A 17,168-nucleotide genomic window follows, 5' to 3' on the forward strand; every position below is an offset into this window, starting at 1 on the left:
ACATACATTACTGTAATGCTCCCACAACAATGACACACATTTATGTTCTTGGGACAGTCCAGTTTTAGGTGGCACTACACAAGGCTGAGAAAACTGAGAAGCTGAAACAATTATGGAATATGGAAAAGCTGATGTAGGAGTCCTTCAATACTTTTCTCCTGAAGTCTGAAGGATTCAGGCATACTTGTTCTTTGCAGAGGCACATTAATACACATTTTAAACAGAAAAGCTAATAAGGTGCCACTACTACTTTACAGTATTAATTTCAATTTTTTCACTTCTTAAAAGAAAAAAAAATCTTGTTTGCAGAAACTTCTATCCATTTCAGAACATGTGCCTCTCCCTGAGGACAAAAAGTGCTTGATCTGCTCAGGACTAAATTTCTTATAAGTGTTTTTAGTTTCAAAACAGATGAATACCAAACTCTTGAATGCATCTTGAATATCAAAAAACTAGTCACACCTGTCAATTAAAGAGAGTAACATAAAAATCTTGCTTACTTTTCCCATAAACAACAGTTTTGATTAAAAAAATAGTATAATCTAGGGTGATTATATGTAATCATTGAACCCTATAATACCCATTGAACACTGTATTTATTACATGTTATCAGAAGGAACATATTTAAAATTTCAAGCACTTTGTTTTTAACTACAGTGAAATCACCTTAAATACTTCTGCTGTACCCTCCACCTTAATGATGATCAAATATGCCATTATCATTTGGGGATACATAAGATACCAAAGTCAACAACAGCTCTTATTTAATAATTAATGGTCAGATTCTTTTACGGGGCAGGAGAAAACAGGGTTACATTACACCATTATGTTTACATAATGTTTACTTAGGAATGCAAAATCCAATCCTACTATGGTAACCCAGGCTGTTGTACTGATCAATCTTCCAAATGACACCAGCTCTAAAAATACTGAAAACTGATCAATATCTGGCAAGGTTAAACTGAAGACCAGACACTTACTTGTGCAGGTGTTCCAGCTCTGTGGGCAGGTCACAACCTATATAAACTCTGTTCATTAAACTGTATTCTAACAGTGCACAAAAACAGGGATCCTACAAGAGAAAATTAATATATAATTGTAATCATGGTGCTCTGTAAAGTGAATTTGCAAACAAATTAACATGGCACATGAATGTAAGAGATTTAATAGGATCTCTTCCAGAAACAGAACTCTACAAATGGTGCAAGTATGGTGCAAAATGCGAGGAAGGTACCTACAGCTGCTCTCACTTCCATAGTTACATGGTAGATGTAGGGGAACTAAATTTTCATTCAGACCATTTCTGGAACAGTTTTCCTTGTTGTTTGTGAAGTCAGACATAAAATGAGATATTAAGACAAGCTGAAGTTATTCCTGTGGAAGGACCATGCATGAGTCCAAAAGGAGTCCTCCCTGGCACTTGTTGCATTAATTGAGAACAATCACTTCTGCCACCCTCCACTTGAAGTGATGCAACTACATTTTGTGAAGAACCTAATTGTGTGAGGTCATTCAGAACATGCTTAATGGACTTGCATGCTGCTGGAGAACTTGAGAGGAGGTCAGAGCCTCCAGGCTGGAGACAAAAAGGAGCTAGGAGTCTGTACACACAGAGCAGGATTTCCCTTGTGCTTGGAAATCTACTGTGTGTGTGCCTGAACTGTCTGTTCGTACTGAACACACGGAGATCAGATACTCCCAAATGCAGACTGAGGACAATATTCCTAACATGTTCTGATGCTTCCTCACATCAGATTAACCACAAAATCATACAACTGCTGGGGCAAATAACATATGCAATTCAAAGATATAAACCCAAAACTTACTTTCACAAGAACGTGAGGATTTCCCACGACAATCAGCAAAGCTTTTGCTCGAGTAATTGCTACGTTAAATCTCTTTGGGTTACAGAGAAAGCCCAGAGAGTGTTTTTCATCATCAATTACCATTTTCTGAGATCGCACCTAAAATTAAGGATAGTTTTAGAAATAAAATGATGAGAATACAACATACCACAGTGTAACTTTAACATAGTATTTCCTTACTGCAAAAATCCACTCAGCTGAATGACAATTCACAATGTGTTTTTCAGTATGCCTTCTTCAGTAGCCTCATCAGTGTGCTTTGTCTTAACATAGGAAAAACAGCCAAAGCAAGTAGTGTGCTAAAACTGTGACTCATTATTTTTTTACCCATTTTTCATCCATACTTGAACTTATCTTTGAAAAAAGAAAATTTTCACTACCTAAATAATGAGTTCTTATAAATAAGAGTGCAGTACATACCTAGAAATACTTTAAGGGAGTTCTAATAGTGGACTGAAAAGCTATGGTATGATGCTGATCATCATACCACTTGTGAAAGTAAGTACAGTACCACTGCCCTCAGGAAGAAAAAAAAAAAAAAAGTGAGAAAATCCTGGATTCTTCCTCCAAGCTGCAAGTATGAAGTACTACTACCATTATTTAAACAGAAAGCAACAGATTTTTAACAATCCATATTTTCAAGAGAAGAGCAACTAAACAAGCATGCACTTAATAAGCTCTGCTTTCAAATACTGTGATAGACTGACAAAAATACCGCTTCTAAATTTTTTAAAGGCCTATATCAAAAATGAAACACAGAGAATTAGACACATAAAAATTCTCAATAGTACCACAGTAAATTTACGCACTGTTGATAAGATGATAACCATGTACTCCTGCCCTTGAAACTCTTCTACTGTGCCAACCTTTATGTCTTCCAAATCAATACTTCTGAGAAGAAATCTAATTTTTTCCACCTATCAAGAAAAAAAAAATGTGGTTGAGGGAATTTAGTGTTACATTTGAGGGTGGACTGCTTTAAAACCGAAACCATACCACATACACCAAGCTACACAATCATTCACTAGTAAGATTTTCAAATAACATAGTAACTTTTCCTACAAGAAAGTATCACAGCTAATACACAACTTAGGTAAAGGAGTACTCTCTACCATAAACTGAATAGAAGGCAAGATTTTTAGTAGTCCAGATTTTAAAGATAACTCAGATCCTTAAACCCTCTTTTTCCAGTGTGCATCATATCCAAAACGATGCATATGACAGATCCAAGGACAAGCAGCTTCCATTAGCCCTTGAAGAAGATGACAACAAAGATTCCACCTTTGCTTGCCAGGAGCATCATGCAGAGGGACAGGCAGATGTGGGGTATGATCTTAAGTACCCATCAAAAGAGAGAGAGAACAAGGAGTCTCAGGCACTGGGATCCTGGTACATATGGGATTACTGCACTGCCATCTGCTAAAAGTTGTTCAGAGATTATAACTGAAGTGCTCCAAAAGATTTAAGAAGAAATCCTGCCTGACTATGCTGAAGATTACAGTCAAAGACTACTTTCTAATCAGTGTTCCTGCAATACAAAGTGACTTTTTTAATGTGGACATTACTATCATATGCCTTGTATTATAGGCAGATGAAGGACAAAGTCGCATTAAATCATATGAAATTATTGTTTATGGAGTGTAAGAAATTCAGTAACATCAACAGTATGAATACTTATGAATATTTGAAAAAACAAATAACTGTAAACACAGCCACCATGAAATACAGTGTGGGAACTCAGCACATCACTCCTCATGTCCAGAGTTACCAAGACAACCCTTTGGGGGCTCGGAAATCCTGAAATGTTGCCAGAAGTGCTTGGTGGTTGGATTTTGACCCTGCACGGGATGTGCCACCTCTGTGAGGACAAGAGGTGTCCAATTCCTTCACCACTTGGGGATAAGTGGTGAAGGAATTGATTATTCACAGGGTGAAAATACAAGTTTTGGGATTTTGGTACAGGGGGGTTTTTAGGAGACAAGATGGAGGAATTAGGGCGTGTCTTGTCCTTCTCCTCTTCTTCTTGTCATCCATCTTTGGTGGTGATGCTGGCACTTTAAGATTGGTTCACATTAAATGTGCACTTGTTAATAAGGGTAAAAGGTATTGGAAGGTGAAGGTAAATATCTTATACGTAGTTTTTAGTATAAAAATAGACGACTGCCCAGTGGGAGGTCAGTGTGCCCATGGCTGTCTTGCTGGGCAGACCTCTGTCAGGCTGGGGGACGACTTTGTAGATAAGAATTAATAAACAATATTGAAGACCGAAAAATCTGAAGAGTGCACTCGTCCTTTGGAGCGTGGGTTGTCCCAAGGCCATTCTATGCCTAACCAGGCAGAGACAACAGGCTGAGAACGGAGAATACAGCAACTCTGAGGCTCTGAAGACATCAGACCTGCTGAACACTGTACCTGTTTGCGGTATGGTGCAATCACTCCAATGTCTGTCACTGGCACTGCAGAGTATTCCCTTCTGGCCAGCTGGCAACAGTACGTCATCACTTGGACTGCCTCGGCTGGATTGAACCATGAAGGACTGCGACCTTCACGTGTTTCACTGCCCTGTGTTGGGGGAAAGGAAATGAGATGATGGAGATCAGGCGCAGAAATGACTATGTACTTATTAACACATTATTCTTATACCTCCTGAATGCAAAAAAAAGTGATGGAATATTCTATATCATTTCTCTCCCTCTCTATACACCTTTGCGAGAGAACAAGTATTACCTGACATTTTATATATATTTTTATAATTTATAAATATAAGCAATATAACAAAAGTATTTTAAGTATGCAACAAAGGAGTTATAGCTCAACTCAGAATAACATGTTAATAACCTGACATCTTGCTTTTTTCAAGGCGGAAGAGTTCTAAACCAAGCCTCTCCAAGCAGCAGATATTACCACTTCTTACTAACTTCTTGGAAGATTCAAGAATTTTTTTTTCCCAAGATACTACTTTTTCACCTGCCAAGTTAAGCTCTAATGATCTTTTAGTTTTAGAGGCTTGTAACCATCTGAATGTAGGAAACCCTCATCAAAAGCAATCTAGAGCAGCTGATGGTAACACCAGTCTGGTCATCTGCTATGAATTTAAACTTGCATGAAAATGTCTCCACAGTGCACTTCAGGAGGCAGCTGTTCAAGTTCCTACTAAATATGTGACTTAAGTATTTGTTTTTAAAACCAGATGGTCAGGAAGTCACATTATCTGTGAAAGGCATATTAAGCTTTTTTCATATCCTTTCTAGAATTTATTCTAAAGAAATCAGCAAGCTGCTAGCAAGCCTATACATTTAGTTCACTGTATGAACATTTCACATACCCTTATTCCATGAAAAATTAATGGAAATCCCTTCCTGGGCAATTTCTCCCAGTTCAAGAAAGAAGTCACTACTGAGGTATCTGCACAAACTTCTAGCTCCTTATGATAAAACAATTTAGATGGCAAGGCAAGCAACGCAGAATGTGACCTGTAGTTCTTTGTGAGTTTAGTGATCTGCAAAGACAAAATCCAAAATCTGTAACTGAAACAGGTAATTATTCATCAGACTTCTCAGAACACAGCTACTACCTTACCATCCACTAGCATTTAGCATTTCTAAGGCTGCCAAAGAACTGTATTCAAGGCAAAAACTGCAGTTGTGGTCCTCTGTAAGTAAGAAGTACACCAAAGCAGTTTTTTGAAGGACCATCTCCCTCCCTTCCAAAGGGGAAGCAAAGAGAATTGAATGTACATGATAGACAAATGGGACATTCTCCAGTTTCTTGAAACATTTGATGTATAGACACATTCTCCTTTTTTAAGAGTCATATTATTTCCATGGGATTTCAATGGATACAATGTCTTTTTCTGAGAAAGTCTTGACAGGCAAACAGGGAGCATCGGAACAGCTGACAGAAGCTGGCCTTAAAACATCCAAAAGATGTTTTAAAGGTCTTTAAATGAAAAAATAATCTTAAGGAAGCATTCCAGAAAGTAATGACCAGTTCAAAAAACCCCAGTCCTGTAAAAGGGATAACATAGGATATTCCAGTCAAAACCTGTCCTTAAAGCCCTCCCATTTCCTGATCTCTCACTATGCCAATTCTCCTCAAGCACCACGTAAGGAACACAACAACCAGAGTTTGTGCTAACAGATTTTAGGAGGAATTGTGACAGGTTTTTCAGCAGGCTGAACCTGACCTAAAGCCTAGGTCCAAATACCCTCACTTTCACCCTTAAATGTGCCATCAGATTTCCTCCCTTCTCTATTTCCATGGTCATTTAGTCATCTTTTGCTCTCAGTTTAGTCCTTTGAAGTATGTCACCATGAGAATAGGAAGGCACCTTAGGAAGCTTAACATCAGCCCTATGTTTGGGATTCAGACAGTAATTAAAGCAGCTCAAACATCTGTAATTGTTTAAATACTATGCTACCTCTGCCACTTAACATAGATTTTAGGTACTTGCCCATACAGAAATCTGGGGAAGCTAACCTTCAAATGAAGACATGATACAGAAATAAGAACAATTTCTCTTCTTTCCTTTGTGAAACATGATGTTTGCAAAATTAATCTTCAAAGAAGATACTCTGTCTTTTTATGGTAAAAGCAGAAATTGTACTTTTTCATCTGTGGAAAATGAAGTAATGGTAAACCTGGACTATGAATGTGAAAGAGAATTTTAAGCTATTATTTACAACTGTGCTTTGTGCACCATATTTGACTTATGATACTTAAGAATAGAGGATCCCTTCAAAGAAAAGTTTTACCATGATGGAAGAGTCAGCATCTTTACTATTCAGACTACATATGCAAATTAATCAAGCTTTTCTAGAGAATTCATGCTCAAGCTAGACTTATCATTAAGCATCAGGGAGCAAAACGGTGGCAAGAAGCCACAAGTTCTCCTTTTTTGATTGAGCTGAAAAAGATTGATGGAAGGCTTAACTCACCAACAAAGGATTGTATGCTCCACAGGCACCAAAGGCATCCTCATCTCTGAGATATAGCTCTCTTGATGACAGTCTTTCTAGCAAGGACATACTTAATCCAAAAGACTGTGCAAGTTTAGATTTTATTACTGGCCCTAACTGCTTCGGATCTCCAACGAGAATTATCTGTATATGAAATTTAAAAACATCCATTTTAGATTAAAATAATTGTTACTGAAACTTCATTTTATAATGACATACATGTTTCAGAATTCAAAGACCAATTCATATCAAGTATTCTGCTTTCTTTCAAACATTTGTTTGCAAAGAACAGAACACATCCTTTATTGTGGTATCTCCCACACAGACCCAGTCCTCCCAGCACAGATTTGCTCTAGAGGTAAAGAAACTTGTTTAAGTGTTGAGAATTGATATTATGCATGAATAATCTCTATTAAAAAACTCATTACCAGAAAATGGCTGCTTGCACTCTACATAATCCACAAAATATGAAAATAATAAACAAGCTTTTTCCCTTTCAGTAAATGATGTTAAGAGAATTACCTGTCCATCAGCTTCTGAAATCAACCCAATAGGAATGAGACTCTCTGGTTCACTTGCTTGACCTGCCTCATCCAGAATCACATGAGTGAAATGTCCAAGCCTGTAATTAAGTAACATTAACCTGAAACAGGGCTGTTTTCAGATTAGTTCGTTCTGCCACCCTGTGGTTGACCTCAGCAATTGTGTTAACATCCTTGTCAAGTGTGCCAGGCAACCCAAAGACACAGAGCAAAGATGGGTATTTCCAGAAGGAAATACAGAAAAAACAATCCCCTAACTTTCATTTTTCTTCTTTGATTTCACTTACATACTCTGATATACACAACCTTTAATTAAAGCATTGTAGCAACGTTAAGATAGTTAGAAAAGCTTCCCTTATTCTCAGTATTCCTAAGATATTGAATTAAAACAAGGCACTTGGTACAGCAAAAACAATCCCCAAGCTTTGTTTCTGCCAAACAACTTGAGATAGGAAAGCTTTAGACTGTCCTTTTCTGAAATTAAAATCCAAGTCAGACACAACCTTGGTTAAAAGAACTGGATATGACAGTTGTTTACAGTTATTAAAGGGGACTTGATAAAAACCAAATACATGGTAATTTTTAGTGTGGCAATCATTTTGAGCCAAAGTGATTGTCAAGAGCAATGTAATTCCCACAGGGGGCAGAGGAGACATTATTGTTTCAAAAATCTTAAACATTTCTCAAGATAATTCTTAAATTTACCATGAGGAAAGTTTCTGCTCAAACATTACTCAAACCAAGTGCTTTGCTCTCTAACACAATACAGGCTCATGCAATAAACTATTAAAACAGCCCAAGTGACAGGTCAGTCAGGCTGTAAAAGCTCTGGGGTTTGTGTCATTCAGCCACTTCAGTGACACTGCTATCTATGGTACTGTACCGTGTATCTGTTTGATAAAACAGTCCTGCACTGCTGCATGTTGTAATTACAATCCTGGACCACAATGCCTTCTGAATATCATCACCATCTTTGCAGTAAGGTTTCACCATGTCATCAATTTGCTGCACAAAAAAAAGTAAAAAAACACTTGAAAAAAAAATAAAAAGGTAAAACAACTTGCCAGCCTAAAACAGAAATTTTAAATCTGAATAGAAAAGCAAGCTCTCTGAAAACTGTTTTAAAAGCTGAGCAAAACACATAGACTAACACCCATTCATACACCAAAATGAATGAACTGATTTTCCTAAGAAAATAGTACATATGGAAGACATCTGTGCTTTACTGTAAGGATCAAAATGGAACTTTTGGCTATTTTATGTACTCATCTATATATACACAAACATATATGTGCATATACACACACACACACACACACACACATATGTATATACATACAAATGTATATCTCTATATATACACATTTACATGTAAATACATATACATATGTATACATATACATGTATATATATGAAATGAACCCACAAGGTGTGTGTCCTGCATAGAGATGACAATCCTAATTGCTTACTTTCTGTGTAAGCAGTCTTAACCTGGACTGATAACAAAAAAAAAACCTAAATGAAATCAAAAATCCCCACCAATGCCTATTTGCTGTTTGTAGAGTAATGCATAGCAAGAAAAAAGTGAAGATCTTATGCTCATACAATCAAATTAAGGATTATGATCAACTTTCCAGTTAATCTTCTGGAAAAGCTGAAGAAATGTAATACTCTGGATGCTAAGCAAACCTAAGCGGCCTCATAGCCACTGAGAGTTAAAATACTAAATCAGTATTTTAAGGTAAAAATATTAAAATGGAAACCTTAAGTGGCAGGCATCTCTAATATTTACCTCTGCTGACCTGAAGGCAGCATTAACTCGAACCATAGTTCCTGGTTTTAAGAGATTGCTTTGATGCAGTCTCAAGCAAATCAGATCTGTTGCAGCATTTGATGGTGCACACACCAAAATCCGACTGTCTGGCAGAGTAAAGTGTATCTACATTAAAGAAGAGAGATATTAAAAAAAAAGGTTATTTAAGAAGCAGCAGTAGTGCAAACATTCCCATTTTATTTTACTGAATACAGAACCCAGAGGAGTTCTGCACATGTGTGATTTCCATTCATTCTTTTGCAGTTCAGAAATGCTCCTGCCAACAGTTATGACTAAGTAGTCTCAAACTGAGTGTAGCCATAACAGAACTAATTAATGATTATCACATTAATGTACACTGTGCTTCATTAATACATTATGCACTACTGGAATCACAAAGTAGATACTGTTCACTGAAGTTTTAAAGACAAAAAGGCTTGAAAATAAGCCATTCAAAATTTTGTTAAATCCATATGAAGATGGATTTTCCTCATTCCATGGAGCTGTAGAAAATTATTTTAAAAGAGTATTTTGAAAATGCCTTTGGAAAAAAATATGCTGGCACTTACAGAAATACTATAAATGTTCCAACATGGAAAAGATTAGAGATGACTGATTTGTTATTTACTACTACCTGTAAAATAGCTTCAATTACTGTGACTGTTTTTCCAGTTCCTGGTGGTCCAAAGAGAAGATAAGGTGTTGGGCGACATTCACCACTCAGTATCCTTTTTACTGCCAGCTTCTGTTGCACATTCAGCACAGGATTGAAAAATTCACCATCTCTCTGTTTAAGTGCCACAGTTTCACCAGCTGTAATCGAGACAAGCATATCTCAGAAATTCACAAATGTAAATAGATTAAAACAATTCCAATTCACAATATGCTTCTGCACATTTTTTGTTTTCCTTTTGCGGTAACAACCAATGAATTTCTCTAAAATTCCATTTTCATTGAATACCAAGTAGAAAATAAGCCATTCATATTTCTAAAGTGTACTGGCTCTTTATTGAAAAGCAGAAAAGGACCCTGATTACATAACCAAACAATCAATAAAAACTCTATTCAGTAATTTTAGAATCAAGTTCACTTTCTTGTCCTAGAACAGCAAAACTTGAGAAACTTCCAGTAACTGGCACTTAGGGAATGGTACCAGTATTACATGATCAGCCCTCTGCTACAACTGCTAGAATTTTTTTTTCTTAATCCTGTTTGAATTAGTTTAACTTCAGCTTTCTGCAGTAGAATCTTATTAAACTTTGGACAGAAGTGCATTCTAGGTAATTTCTCAGAAATTCTTAAAAATACTTTTGACAAAAAATGGCATCATCACTCTCCTCTCAGGCATTTCATTAAAATGATATTTAAAGTCATATTTTCAAAAAAAAAAAGCATAGGAATAATCTGGGATACTTGAAAAAGTTTTAGCATCTTTAGCAAAACTTTCCCAAAGATGAGAAACAGCATCCCAATAACAAATTGAAAACTCTGAATATGATCAAAAAGTCATAAGTAAATGACTGGGAAACAACTATTTATTTATTACAAAATATCAGATGCTTGTTCCCCCTTCCCCCAAACAAAGTGTTCAAAGCCAGCCTGGGTGAACTCTGGGCAACCCAGTCTAGTGGGAGGTGTTCTTGACTGTGGCAGAGAGGTTGGAACTCGATGATCTTTAAGGTCCTTTCCAACCCAAATCATTCTAGATTCTGTGAATTAGAGATGTTTAAGTCATGCACCAAAAGCCTCCATAGAAACTTCCTGCTAGTATTTCTAGAGTTTGTCTTTAAAGGCAGAGCCTGATTTACTGATGTGATACTTATTATTTAAGCACAGAAAATATACCAAGTTGGCTTTTTTGCAGAGTTACTCTCATCACCTCTGTTATGTTCACCTCCCTTGATGTCATACCTTTTGTCTGTTTGTTCTGCTTTTTTCTGATCTGCAAAGAGAAAGTGAAGATAAATGCATTTATAACCTTATGAAGACAGGCAACTATCTTCCCTGATAATTTTGAATTTGCTAAGCTTTAATTTTTTTCCTATTAAATAGAATACCTACTGTTAAGACAGAAAGGTAAGAACAGTAGGAGAAGGTGCCAGGAATTTCCATGTTAAGTTTAAGATTTCCAATACTTTGGCTCTGTTAACATTAGACATTTATTTCATAAATACTCTGCAGGCTCAGATGAGGATTCTGAAGCCATGATTACATAACTTGTTTGCTTCCACAACAGCAGTCAAATTCCAGACCACTTTGAAAGATACATCTTCCTTGGTGGACATGTCTCTTTAGATGGCAGCACAGGAGAAAACTGCTTGTAGGGAATGTGGTGTTGGCAAGGTTCTGGATGTCATCTTAAAAATACTGGTTCCAAATCAGATTGATTGATTACTCCTTGTTGTAAAGCACAAACTCCAGGTGAAATAATTAGGGAATTAGGAAAAAATCTTGAGTGTAAAGGTGGTGAAGTACAGGTTATGCAGACACTGAGAAAAGTCTAGACAAAAAAAAAAAAGAAATGCTGCCACATGCCCCCAAGCAGACTTGATTTAGCGCTGGTGACAGTCTTGCTTCAAAAAGGAAAGAGAATTAGGCAGCCTCCAAAAGTCCTTTCTACATTTTACTAATATAAGTGGCAGCTAAGCCTGGGTAAATCTACTCAGAAAAGGATGATTTTTCTTCTATTACAAAATTATTTCCTGCCACATTAACTGGACTTACAGTATCTACTCAACAGTAGCTATGAGAACTAGTCTAAGGCAAATCTGACAATTTCCACCACAATCACACACTTTTTTTAATATGCACTTTCCATTTTGTAAGCTTTATAGTATCAGCTGTCATAAAATCTCCCATCTCCAGGCAGCAAACAAAAACTTCTGTCATTAGAATGCAGCAGAATACAATTTGATTCTTTGATACTCCATTATTCAAGTCCCTTCTGGCAATCGCTGTACAGTAAGTATCTGGTACCCATCTGAATGAAGGAGTATTTTAAGGAACATTTACAGAATAGTTACCTTACTTTCCTGCTGTGAAGGTTGTTTAAGGCCATCATCAACAGCACAATACTCTGTAGCATTCTGGGTCTTGATAGCTTGTGGTGATTGTAACACAAGCCTTTCAGGAAATAACACTAAATTAAGCAGAGAAAAAGAAAGTAGAGAAATTTCAAACAAACACTTTGCATATTTCACTGATTAATTTTACTGTTGATACATCAGCTTAGTCTGAGCTGCCAAAATTGGTTTATAAGAACTAAGGTGATAATAAGTGAAGTTCACATGCATTGTTCAACTCAACCATGGAACAGGAAATCAGTGGTTTTTAATAAATTCTGAGGTAATACAAAGCACAGCCATTTCATTGGCTATTATTATAGCAGTATGCATGAGTCCTACATTTCTTGTTGGCTCTAACAGTTCACAAAGTTTGCTTCCTATCCTCCTGCCTGTGATGGCCAACATGAAATAATTTTGACAAAACCTTCTACACATTCAGTATTGTTTTTTCTTCTTAAAAACCAAACCAAAACAAAAAGCCCCTAAGGCATGGAAAACTCCTGTAAGAACAAATTACAATGCATTCGTCCCAGTATGCCCTGATGTGAAAGCAATAAAATCCACAGGACTCTGCACAAAGAAACAAAGAAACTCCTCTAGACAGCTTAACAGTCAAATGAAATGTACCTTTTTCACCCAGGTACACAGCTTGCTGAATGGCCAACTGGCATCGCCTGCTAGGAATACTGGAACCAGAATACAGATTTGTAATTAAAGTAAAAGCTTACATTTCCATATACTGTGAGAGCACACTCCTAGGAGTTACCTGGTACTTTTTACTGTGCATTAAAAAAAAGGTTTTATATAAAAATGTGTGTTTAAAAAAAAAAAGAATCTACTGAGAAATATGTTGCAGAGGTATAAACAGCTTAGCTATGAAAAATATTGACACACATAGTCTCTGGCTTTTCAGTGATACAAAGATAGCCTGGTGTTCAACACTTTCAAGGAAGCTCTTTGCAAGGCTGAATTTACAGAGAAGATTTATTACGTAACTCCAAGCAGGTAACAACATCCCATGAATTAAACAAAAGTATAAAAGAATGGGAGATTATCACCAGCTACTTTTACTTCCTGCACAGTCTTGCAGCTATATTAGTACATTAAAAAAACAAAAACAAAACCAAACCACCCAAAACCTAAGAAAAATACCCCCAAACACCCCACCTCATTCCTCCCCATTTTTCTATCTGGCATTGGTGTGGCTATCTAGAAATGATTAAGATAACAACTCTTTGCACACTTGTACAGTTAAAGTCTTTTAACCATGAATATGGTGGCAAAGGTGGGTTGAGGAAAAGAAGTGAAAAACTTGGCAAGATCTTAACTGTGTCTTTCTCTGTGTCCACCAAAATAAACAGCCGATGGTCATATTTTAAAAGTCATTCTACTAGAGGAATCATTAAACACAGCTTTCTGGAAGCTTATAAAAACACCTGCAATGAACAAATTCCACATCCATGGGCTCCAAGTTGTAAGCACGTTCAAAGTCAGCATTAACCTTAAGAGTAACATCTTCTTCACATATCTGTTACAAAGATAAAAGAAGTCAGGATCCTGATGAAGATTTAGTACTTTAAACATAAAAAAGCACCTCTGAAAGCACTTAACCCCCCACCAACTCCAAAATGTAAATCTAGATTTACCTACTAACAACACATTACATATCTAGATTATGTTAAAAGTGCTTTCAGAGCAGGCAAACATTATAACCTCAAAAGAATATGGAAGCCAGAGTTATCAAAAATACAACAAAAATACAAAATCACCATTCCAAATACAGATAGAATAAACCTATCTTCTCAGAAGTCAGGTTAAAATAGTCTCCAACTCCAGGAATTGCAAGCTTCCCCTATAAAACCTGTGGACCATGGTATTTTCAAGAGGAGAAACACTTTTCTTACCTCAGAGACATAGGCAATGTACTCTATTATATGATCTGAGTAGACCTGACTTTTCAGTATCACCTTATCACCTAATTGAAAACAAAGTTAAAAGGCAAAATACTGTTACAAGTAATAGCAACATTTTCACTGCAGCATGTAATTTCTCCTTCCCTCCTGCATGATTAAACTAGGAATTTGGAAGAGGCTAACTTCAGCAAAGTTGCTGCATCCATCAGTACTGTTTTGAAATGCCATATGTAGTTGTATATTATAAAAGGTATCTAGTATTGATGCAATCAGACAACACCTCTTGAAAACACTATCTTGTATATTACTTGAAATTCTAAATTTAATTTTAGCTGCTTTCCCAGTCTTTTTGCTACACTTATTGCTTTTAAAGCTATTACTACATTGCACAGTTTATTTTTGCTGAAAGTCCCACTGATTATTGTAAAAGAAAAATCCTAAAGTGCTGAAACATCTGTAAGAACAGACACATGCAATGCTGCTTCAGATAGCAGCCACTGTAAGACTGAAACACTAACATAGTGTCCTTGAGTCCCCTGTCCAGTAGCCTAAATGAATAACTTTGTGCTCAAACGTCTGAAAGACTTCTTTAAACAAATGAATAAACAATATAGTTTGCATTGTGAAAACATAGATCAACATGCCATTTGACTTTATCTCACATTCATTTCTACCTGGAATCAGGCGAGGTCTGCCCTCTTCTACTCCTGGCACTTCCAGCACTAACAAGTTCCCATTCCTTTTTAAAGTAACCCCACTCATGTAGTAATCTTTTAAATCCATTTCTGCTTTGATCTCTTCAAGCCATAAAAGAGTAGAAAAGTTTGCTTTATAATTATCTAGATTAAGACGCTGAAAAAAAAACCCAGAAGACATTATTGTTGTACACGCAGATACAGAATCCACTATTGCTAACATTAAACAAAACACTTCTTGAGACAGACTGCACAGCAACTGGGTTGCCAAATAAGATATCTAAATACATGCATCCATGCACTAGATAATATTTTAAACCTGCTAAATAGCCAAAATGAGATTAGTATAGTCCTTGAGCTCAAATACAACAGCCCCTCAGCTAAAGAGTTAACCAAGTCTCTCCTTACTACAGCAGCAGTTTCACCATCTGAATTCAGGGGCAGTCTACAGACTGAGTTCTAGGCTCAGTTTATGCCCAGAGAACAAAAAATCTAAATAGATGGACAGAGACAGCTGAAAAGAGAGAGTCATGTCAGTCTTGGCCCTGGCTGATGATCATGCAACTCATGGCGAGCTCAAAGAACCTGAATTTTCTCCCTCAGAGCTTACCGAATCTCACTGCAGAGGTATTCTCCAACAGGACCAACTTCTATCTAAGCTTAGGGTGTGGTTAAAAAAAGTAACCATTGATGGCAGGCCTTCACTGTAAAATTATTATAGACACTACAGAGCTTTATCTTCCTTTTTGAGAGAGGATATCTAACCTACTAATTTAATGCTGTGATCCCAAGTTTAATGTGAGATGTTTAGTCAGCAGACAATATAGCCTCTTACTTTAAGTGTCAGCTCCAGTTTGTAAGTACTTAAAATTTATAAAAACATGTGAGCTGCAGCCATATTGTACCAGAAATCAGAGCAAAGTTTTGGAGAAGGAATCATTGTAGTACTCTTGTTAAGACTTTATAGCTTTTTGGGGGGTGTTTTATATGTATTCTGAAACTGCTATACTTGTGGGAAGAATTTGAACAAGATTTAGTGAATTACATCTGAAGATGTTTACAAAAACAATTTTTAACAATCAGAAAAGAATCCTCTGTTATTGCAGTAATTCAAGAGATTGCGATTTTCTATGAAATAACAACTTTCCTGACGTCTCAAAAAACCCCTTCCAGTGATGCCTAAAAAGTGAGAATACAGAGAAATCTTTCTTCAGCTTCTGTATGTCAACCCCCAAAACACTTCAAGTCTCTTTTCAGATTTTCCCATTTATGCTTTTGTAAGCTTGGATGCTGTAACATACTGAAACCCATGGAAGTTATGGGATCCAAACTGAAGTTTAAGTCTACCTGACAAGTGTTATGTCATCTTCTCTTACACTAAGGACTATACATTCTTCCTAAGTTAAAGGTGCTTGAACAAAAACACCATATCAAAAAGTATTTTTTATATAAAACCTGCACTTACATACCTCTGCTAGGAGGGGCTGAAAGGTCAGTATGTCTAATTGCTGTTCCACACATTTTCTTAACTCATCTGGTATGGTAAAATGTGGGAGAAAGTTTGAACACCACCTTCTCTTATTTCTAAAATGAAAATGTACAACATTACATTTAGCTTGCTCAAGTAATGTACGTAAAAACCAGCTGATTAACATGCCACATCGCCATGACTATAAACCAAAACACACACACACACAACAGACTAGTGACTCCTTCAAAGTGACAACTGAGAAATTCGTTATACTGGGAAGAAAGGTAAGAGATCTTATGAAGATGCTCCTTGATGCTGTAGGGAAAAAAATGCACGTGGCCAAAGCTCAATTGAAGGTGAAGCTGTCCAGTACTGTGGGAGACAACAAAAATGTTTTAAAAATATGCCAATTGCAAAAAGTACTATTGGCCCATTACACGATGAGGATGGTCACCTCACACACAGGGACACAGACAAAGCTGAGATGTTTAACGCTTTCTTTGTCTCTGTCCTCAACATCAATGAGGGGCTAAGGGAGTGCCACTGCCCTTAGCTGGGGAGTCATGACTGAGAATGATAAACTCCAAGTTGAACCTGAACTTCTGCAGGATTTGCTGCTGGATTGCTGTAAGTCTATGGGACCTGATGGTATTCATCTGAATACTCAAAGGCCTGGTTGATGTCATCACAAGACAGTAAAGCTTTAGATACTGTGTCTCAGAGGATCCTTCAGGACAAAATATCCAGCCCACAGCTGGACAAACACATCATGTGACAGTGAGCAACTGGCTCACAGGTTGGGCACAAAGGGTTACAGTGAAGGGGGTGACATCTGACTGGTGACCT

The 17,168-nt window shown here is 36.8% G+C and overlaps 1 protein-coding gene across 1 annotated transcript; it reads right to left on the minus strand.

Annotated features, from left to right (window-relative positions):
• Positions 1-976: 976 nt before the first annotated feature.
• Positions 977-16,519, minus strand: LOC134418032 (RNA helicase Mov10l1-like). Its single transcript, XM_063155881.1, has 18 exons — positions 16,485-16,519; positions 16,321-16,435; positions 14,831-15,008; positions 14,148-14,218; positions 13,680-13,771; positions 12,871-12,929; positions 12,202-12,317; positions 11,090-11,120; positions 9,813-9,991; positions 9,158-9,304; positions 8,249-8,370; positions 7,346-7,445; positions 6,803-6,967; positions 5,191-5,364; positions 4,278-4,427; positions 2,675-2,782; positions 1,827-1,964; positions 977-1,072 (listed from the first exon to the last, which is right to left on the minus strand). The coding sequence occupies exons 1-18, from the start codon at positions 16,517-16,519 to the stop codon at positions 977-979; spliced, it is 2,076 nt and encodes a 691-aa protein (XP_063011951.1).
• Between the last annotated feature and the right edge of the window lie 649 nt (positions 16,520-17,168).

This window comes from Melospiza melodia, chromosome 4, assembly GCF_035770615.1.
Source record: "Melospiza melodia melodia isolate bMelMel2 chromosome 4, bMelMel2.pri, whole genome shotgun sequence".
Taxonomy (NCBI): domain Eukaryota; kingdom Metazoa; phylum Chordata; class Aves; order Passeriformes; family Passerellidae; genus Melospiza; species Melospiza melodia.